Source organism: Saccostrea cucullata, unplaced genomic scaffold (assembly GCF_032062105.1).
Source record: "Saccostrea cucullata isolate Sc308-1 unplaced genomic scaffold, CSIRO_AGI_Scuc_v1 ctg19996, whole genome shotgun sequence".
Classification (NCBI taxonomy): Eukaryota; Metazoa; Mollusca; class Bivalvia; order Ostreida; family Ostreidae; genus Saccostrea; species Saccostrea cuccullata.
In genome coordinates this window covers 1-8,276 of record NW_026937672.1, presented here as the reverse complement: position 1 = coordinate 8,276, position 8,276 = coordinate 1, and the positions used below count along the sequence as shown (strand labels likewise).

The window sequence follows — 8,276 nt, the reverse complement described above, 5'->3', positions numbered from 1 at the left end:
AAGAAACTATGAAATGGACCATGGTGTAACAGATATTGTTGAAAACAACCTTGAAGAATTACAAAATAAGGATACAGTAGTTGCTCCTGAAGTTCAACATGCTGAAGAAATTGACAAGGATGAGCAGTTTGATAGTACATGTAACACCATATTTCATGGCTGCTTCAACCCTAAAGAAATTGGCCATGATTATGATTTAGGGCTTGACTTAGGCATTTCAAGAAAGCAAATAGATCAATGTGAAACAAAAGTTAAATCAATGAGTCATGATGAGTATTTGAAATTAGTAAGATCTCTGAATGATAAGCAGAAAATCTTCTTTTACCATGTTCTGCACAAAATCAAAAGTGAAGAATTGCCTTTCTATTGCTTCTTAACTGGTGGTGCTGGTGTTGGAAAAAGTGTCTTGACTACTGCCCTTTTCCAAGCAATAACACGGTATTATGTTAAGTGTTTATCTGAAAGCCCAGATGAAGTGAAAGCAGTTCTGTGTGCACCAACAGGGAAAGCTGCACACAATATAGGTGGCCACACAATACATTCTTTGTTTTGTATCCCAGCCAATCAGAGCTTGAATTACAAACCCTTAGATGTACAGCAATTGGACTCCTTCAGAGTGAAATTTCGATCTTTAAAAGTCATTTTTATTGATGAGATATCTATGGTTGGCAACAAAATGTTTAATTACATCAATTTAAGACTTCAAGAGATTTTTGCAACAGACAGACCATTTGGTGGTGTGAGCATTATTGCTATTGGGGATTTGTTTCAATTAAAACCAGTCTTTGACGGTTGGATATTTCTACAAATAAAGGATGGATATGGACCTTTGGCCATTAATCTCTGGCAAGAATTCTTCCAGATGTTTGAATTGACAGAAATCATGCGACAGAAAGATGATAAGGAGTTTGCAAAACTTCTAAACAGATTGAGAGAAGGATTGCACACAAATGAAGACCTTGCAAAATTGAAAATGAGAATATTTGAAACAAATACTGGGTTAAATGTTTCATCAGCCCCACATTTGTTTACCATAAATTCACAAGTTGATATGCATAACATGGAAGCATTTGAAAATGCAGATGAAACCAAAAAAAGTGCAATTCCTGCCTTAGATTGTATTTCAGGTGACATAAATGAAGCAATTAAGGATAAGATAATACGAAAAATACCTGATGATCCGACAAGAACAATGGGGTTATTCAAAATCCTGTATATCGTTGAAGACCTTGCTGCTGAGATCTGTGTAAATATTGACGTTGATGATGGCCTCACCAATGGAACTGTATGCATTGTCAAGAAGTTGGATTTTAGAGTTAAAAATTCAAATCGCTGCAGCATTATATGGGTTGAATTTGAAGATGACAGCATAGGAAGTAATGCCCGTCGGAAATATACGCATTTGTATACCCAACATTGCTGTTTGAAATGGACTCCAATTCTAGAAATAACTCGTAAATTCACTGTTGGTCAGCATAAAGGAGCATATGCAATTCGACGGCAGTTTCCACTTCGTTTAGCTTGTGCTAAAACTATTCACAAATCACAAGGCTCAACAATGGAAAAAGCTGTCTTGCACTTTGGAAAGTACAAAAGAGAGCATATGCATTATGTTGGGTTAAGTCGCGTGAAGAAAATAGAAAACATACACATCTTAGAATTGAATGAGAAAAAAATATGTGTGTCCAGGGATGTTATTCAGGAAATGAAAAGACTGCGTTCAGATGCAATTTTGAAATCTTGTGTGCCAATCTTAGGAAATATTCCTGAAAATCTAAAAGTAGTCTTTCACAACTCTAGGTCACTTCATTTGCACATTGAAGATCTCAAACGAGAGAGCAACTTACTAGCAAGTGACATTATTGCCATAGCTGAAAGTAGATTGAACAGTTCAGATAACAATTCTGATTATGAGATAGAAGGTTTCAGATTACATAGATTTGACAGTATACATATTAACAGTACTCAGAGGCCTTGTAGAGGTATTGTTCTATACACAAAGGTAGCATTCTCAAAGGTTCAAAGACTGGTCTTGTGTCAGGATGTGGAAAGTGTTCTTGCAAGTTTCTATCATTGTGATATTTTGCACCAAGTTGTTTTCCTTTATTGTTGTCCTCAAAAAACCACGCAAGGAAATTTGTGCAGATTGTTATGTGAAATGCTCAAACATTTAGACTGTAGTAAACCTATCATTATAATGGGGGATACTAATGTGGACTTTCTCACTCAAGTTCAATTAAGCCAATTTGTTCAAAGAAACAATCTAAAACAGCTGCTCACATATCCAACTACAGATTACGGAACATGTTTAGACCATGTCTACACAAATATGAGTTCAGATCAGATTTCCTGTGCTACATTAGAGTGTTATTACTCAGATCACAAACCCATAGTAGCTTACTTGTAGGAACCATTGCTTTAACCTCTAAATACTGAGTTTGATTGTAGAATCATTAAATTCAATGAGTATGTTTCAGACTTTAGAATTCTTATAGTTAGAATGCAATATGACTTAGGTGTATTTTGTAATGTAGGCATGCAGATTATTAGAATTACTACAATACAAAGCATTGCTCATGTGATATATTATAAATGTATAATATCAATTTACTTTCAGAATGGCACAAAAGACCATTGCTGAAATAGAAGAGATGTCAAGTAGTAGGCCAACTCCTTACTCAGGAAGCTTGATTGCCAAGGTCATAAAGATTGGACATGTTGCAAAATTTAAGAACAGTAATGGAGAAGATGCCGAGCTTATAAACTTTAGCTTGGCTGACAAATCTGGTGCAATTCTAGCAAGTTGTACAGGAAAGGACAGAATGATTCAAGAAGGTAAAACACTTCTTATAAGAGACTTCATCATTAAAAATGGGAAGGTGGCCATGTCTCACAAAACAAAGATAATGGCAAAGGCAAGCATGTCCATTCCAGATTCCGTGGTACAAAGAGCTGTATACCTCATCCTCCCACCTTCCCCACTGAAAAAGATAGAGGAAGTCTTAACATTACCACCAAGAACTATTTCAACAGTACAGGGACAGCTGTCAAAGGTATAGTACAAATTTTAATATAATCATGAGGGTTGATTAAAAAAAATCATGGATTCTTTTCATATTTTATTTCCTTTGTGAAGCTAATATACACAAGAAAATTTTTTTTGCAAGCATACCGTCTCGCGTAATTATACGAAAATACTTTTCTCGCGAATAAAAAGTGATTTACAGTACTCATCCATTATCATTTTTATTCTTGAAACGTGGAATAGGAAAAAAAATCCCACTAAGTCAGTAAGTGGCATATAACATGAGAATTACGGTGTTTGTCAATCTATATGTATTACAATTGCTTGACCTCATATGAATCTTTGTGTTGTTAAAATTTTCAAATATTGTTTGACAAAGACCTATACAGTTAATTCTCGATAAACGGCCACCTTTTGTAATTTAGAAATCGTGGCGGTATAACGAATTTGGCGATGATTTGGATTTCCCATATCTTAGGAAACAAGAAGTAGAGTTACCGTTCTTAGAAATACCATAAAGCGTTTCTATTCTTATAATTACATGTACATGTATACATACAAAACATATTTCTAAATTTTAAAATACTTCAAGTATTTTTTATGTACAATTTCTTTAAAACAAAATGTGCAGTTATGAAATAAAGACATGTACATGTGTGTTTATGTACATGTAAATCGGCACGTCTGATACCACGGTATTGAAAAAAAAACATGCTATAAAATAGTTTCTTGAATAAATTTATTGTTTATGGCATCATTGAAACGTTCAAAATTTATACCGTATAATCATTATTAAGCAAACTTTGCATTGTTTAACAGGGACCAACCTAGACTTAAAATTTAGGGAGACTTCACTTCTCCCTCAGAGAAATTTAGGGAGAAGTTTTAAAATTTAGGGAGACTTCATGGCGCGTGCGACACTCACTGATCATTATAAACTTTTTAAAAATGAAACCATTTCATTGTTTATAACTTAAAAATTTATACATTTCATTAATTTTTTTTGTATTGATATTCTAGTAAAAATTTTACAAAAGAATCTGATTTTTTTTAATTACAAGGTATATTAAGCAAAAAAAAAATAAATAAAAAATAAAAAAAATTTTAAAACAATGACAATTTAATTTTTTTTTTTTTGTTCATTTTGCATAATATGCACAATTAACTTTTTAAATTTATCTTTTCATTTCAAATTTTCAGCCTCATAGCATGATGATAATTTTTTGTTATTTTATCTTCAAAATTTGTTTTTAATATTTTTTTTTATTTCTGAAAAAAGTTTTGATGTGCATGTACTACGTACTGCATGCTGATTGAACTCCGTGTATCAGACGTGTAATTTGTTAGACGGTCAATAACTCCACAGTTTAACAGTAAAAGTATGTCTGTATATTCACAGCATGAATTAATTATTTGGCAAAAAAAAGATTTAAAATCGTCTTCAACATCTTTGGCATGACATCGATAGCTGACCAGCTGTTTTGCGTCTGGTTGTGCATAACTTGTAACAATGGAGTTTTTCATAACCGGAAGTGTAAAATCTAGAGGAGTTCCGACAGAGTCATCGACGCATTGGTCATTGGTAGTGAAACAGGTGCAAGTGTCCTGCTGTTTCGTTTATTCCAGCAGTGATTAAACAAGACTTATAAGCTACTGACGATTCTATCATGTTTCTTGAAAGATTCTTTTATTATTTTCAATAAAGGGGTTGCAAATGTTAAGGCGACTTAAACTTCGCTTTCATGATAAATTACAGCGAAGTTTGGAGCTCCAAAGCGACTATTTCGCCTCAGTCGCCCCCTAGGTTGGTCCTTGGTTTAAAGCAGAGTTCATCAAAATAATTAAGGAATAACTGTCTTATTTTTCGGATTCATGAAGTGATCAATGGATTGGCTTGTGTGATAATTTGCATAAACGCCGAAGGCGTTTATGCATAAAATAATCACACAAGCCAATCCATTGATCATCTTCATAAATTTGAAAATTGACACTTAAAAATGGACGTTTGTTTTGAAAAAAGGATGATGGATGGCGTTATGCGAATTTTATATGGCAGGAAAAATGTTCTTGGGAAATCATGGCGGTATTGCGAAAATGGAGATGAATTGAATGGCGATAATTCGAGAATTGATGGTATTATGAATATGCCTATTGCTTTCTTCAATCAAATCATAATAAAATTTGAGAAAGAAATTCCATTAACTTTTTGATTAACCCTTGTACTTCACCATACCATTCCCCTCATACTTCAGCATAGAATTCTTTTATTTCATTTCAACATCTTCAATTCAATAGCAAATCATATTTGACTCAAATTCAGTATCATGGATATGTAAATGTATTATATTTAGCATGTATGATATTTGACACTGTCTGACACAGAAATTAATTTCTGTAAAAGTCAGTTCACATTTTATTTAGCACATTTTTCAATATTCTTATTTATGTAACTATACATAATGTGTACACATAAGACTAAGCATTGTACCGTATAAGCAGAAGTTCCGTCTTTCAAAATCACTAAACTCATATATAATGATATCTCAACCTTGATATCTTGAAATAAGAGACATCTAGATTTACAAATGTTCATAGGCCTCAATAATTTTGAAATAATATTAAAAATTTGACTGCGCAGGCAACGAAATTCTGATTCAATTATTTTTAGAATAAAACTTTCTCAGTGTATTATTAGAGTAGCATATAACCATGCAAAAATTTCATGTTGGTAGAACATGCAAAAAACATGTATTTTATATTTAATGTTATGTAAAGTAAACATCACAAAAAAAATCTACTTTAAAGCATGTTAATCCTTAGGCCTAAAAAAAAAATTTCTTTGTTTCCTGTAACCCGACCGACCCATTCAAATTATCCCTGGGTGGATTTTTTTATGGCAAACGGCAAAACTTCATTTGATCAATCAGCTGATTCCATTTATTAAATTTTAAAAAATAGCTTGTAGACATAAAATATGTCAACTTAGTGTACATGTACCTTAAATATAAAGAGTAATCATTATTGTAACAAAAGTTTCCCCCTACAACTTTCTGAAGTTCGTTTTCTGCGGCTTGGCAGCCATTTCGGATGCCATATTGGGTGTCCACTGTAAATATAACACGTAGTATTTTCTGTCCGGGGATGTTTGACCATTCATAATAAAAAAAAAAAAATTCCGACTTACCGACCCTTGATTGTTACAGGAAACAAACTTTTTTTTAAGCCTTACAATAATATGAACACATTCTGAAATGTTACATAATTAAGTAAGTCAACAATTTCAATTTATTTTGACAGATTGAATCTACTAGAACTGTGAAAGTGAGTGGTTCAGACACCGTCATCAGGACAATAAGCTTACAAGAAGATGGTAAAAAGATCGACGTAACCCTGTGGCGTGATATGGCTGAAGAAGATCTGAAAATAGGCCAGTATTTGTCCATATCACACTGTATGGTAAATGAATGGCAGTCGCAAAAGACTCTGAACACTACAAGAAACTCCCAAGTACAGGTACACAACATTCAACTTCATTTTAATCCATGTTCATTACCCAAGTATGTAACAATGTAATGAACAAAGTTCAATTACAATGTAAATTGAATATTTGGCATCATCACAATTGTAATGCGAGTAATCAGTGAAGGTTATAAGTAAATGGTTTAATCATTCATGAAAGTACGCAGGAATTTTTTTAATTTGTTATCAATGGTAGGTAGTATGTGTATCAAAAAAATTACTACAGGTAGTAAATGTGTGAAAATCAGTCTTTATTATGAACTTCTTTGTTTCTATGCTAATTTGTTGCAAACCTACAAATTAGAATTCATCCTTTTATTATCACACTGTATTTTAAAATTTGTAGATCATTCAGCCCCTGACAACAACTGTGAAGGGTTTTATAGAGGCACTGACAATCGGTGATGTGACAGTGGAGATTGCAGTCAAAGAGAATCTGAAAGACGAGTACAAAGATTATACAGTTGACTTGGCCCTCTTGAGAACACTTCTTCCTGACACCAACGATGTCGCAAATGAACATCTGGAAGACTACCTTCTTGAAAAACTTCCTATTGAGATACAACTAATTGCTCAAGGGTCAAATGTGCAACATATGAAACTAATTGAACCAGAAAGAGACATGGATTATTCCATTGAGCTATAGAGCAATTTGATGATTTCTCTGAAAAAAACGTGTTGTGTAAAAAAGAAAATGTCCGTCTTTAACACACACCAATTTCAGTTTAGCGGTACTTCCAGCATTATTTTTGGTGCATTTTTACTTCCATATATCTTTTTACTATTCTCTGCAACATTACTTTATGAGAGGTGACTTCCTAGTAATTAGCATGCTTAAGTGTCTGAAACATTTTCCGTTTTTATGTACATTTAGTACGGACTGTACGGTAATATTTTTGTATATAAATCTTTCTTTTGCAGCTTTTTTCCTGATTAGTTTGTCCCTTTTTTTCCACTCATTGTCTATAAGTTTTGTGTTAGGCATGTGTATATTAAGTATATTTATCATGTTAATAGGAAGGTAAACCTTTCAGCATTGCTGTGACCCTTTCCATGGGCAAACAACTTGTAAATGTATTCTTGGTTCTGGAAAATTGTTTTCATTATATACATGTTGTCTGAATTTCTCTATTATAAAACATGATTAGCTTTCTCAGATTTGAAATGGTCTTGTATTTAAGCTGTAATCTTGTGCTGTTTGCTTGAAATACTTTGACATCATTATGTACATGAAGTTATATTATTGTTTGATTTTACACAAGTACAGTGTATATTAATTTATAGCAGTTGTTCCTTTAAGTTTTATATTGACTAATTCTCAATATTCATCTGTAAACCTTTGTCGATACTCTGGTAGATTCTTTCTTATAGTGTTTTTAGATCAAGTAGTCTTTATTATGCCTAAAGGGATGTATGTCCGCTTGTCTCTTGTGGACACTGCTTCAACTGTAAAATACACACCTGTACATCTATGTAGGAATTGTTTATTTATGGATTTACGACACATTTTTAGGACTAAAAGGTACATGTATGAAAGAAGTTTATTATCAGGTCAAAATAGTTTTGCAATCAGACAGCACAATTTAACAGTTAACCTTATATTTCAGTAAAATATAATTTCATTCTCACTTGAATTTCCATGCAGTGCAAATAAATTCCCCTATATACATTGTAAAACATCTATACAAAATCTTTATTCAGTATTGGAACATGTAATTTATAAGCATTATAA

General features: G+C 32.7%; 1 protein-coding gene across 1 annotated transcript; it reads left to right on the top strand.

The window, feature by feature from the left end:
- Window positions 1–2,415: 2,415 nt before the first annotated feature.
- On the top strand, window positions 2,416–8,270 carry LOC134248634 (uncharacterized). Its single transcript, XM_062731041.1, has 3 exons — window positions 2,416–3,053; window positions 6,323–6,538; window positions 6,891–8,270. Exons 1-3 carry the CDS (start codon window positions 2,619–2,621, stop codon window positions 7,188–7,190), a joined length of 951 nt encoding a protein of 316 aa, XP_062587025.1. The 5' UTR covers window positions 2,416–2,618; the 3' UTR covers window positions 7,191–8,270.
- The last annotated feature ends 6 nt before the right edge of the window (window positions 8,271–8,276 follow it).

Excerpts from the sequence above, each read along its gene's own strand:
- LOC134248634 (XM_062731041.1), top strand. The coding sequence starts at position 2,619 with ATGGCACAAAAGACCATTGCTGAAATAGAAGAGATGTCAAGTAGTAGG. Across the intron at positions 3,054-6,322 it reads TACAGGGACAGCTGTCAAAG|ATTGAATCTACTAGAACTGT; the intron begins GTATAGTACAAA and ends TTATTTTGACAG. Across the intron at positions 6,539-6,890 it reads CAAGAAACTCCCAAGTACAG|ATCATTCAGCCCCTGACAAC; the intron begins GTACACAACATT and ends TAAAATTTGTAG.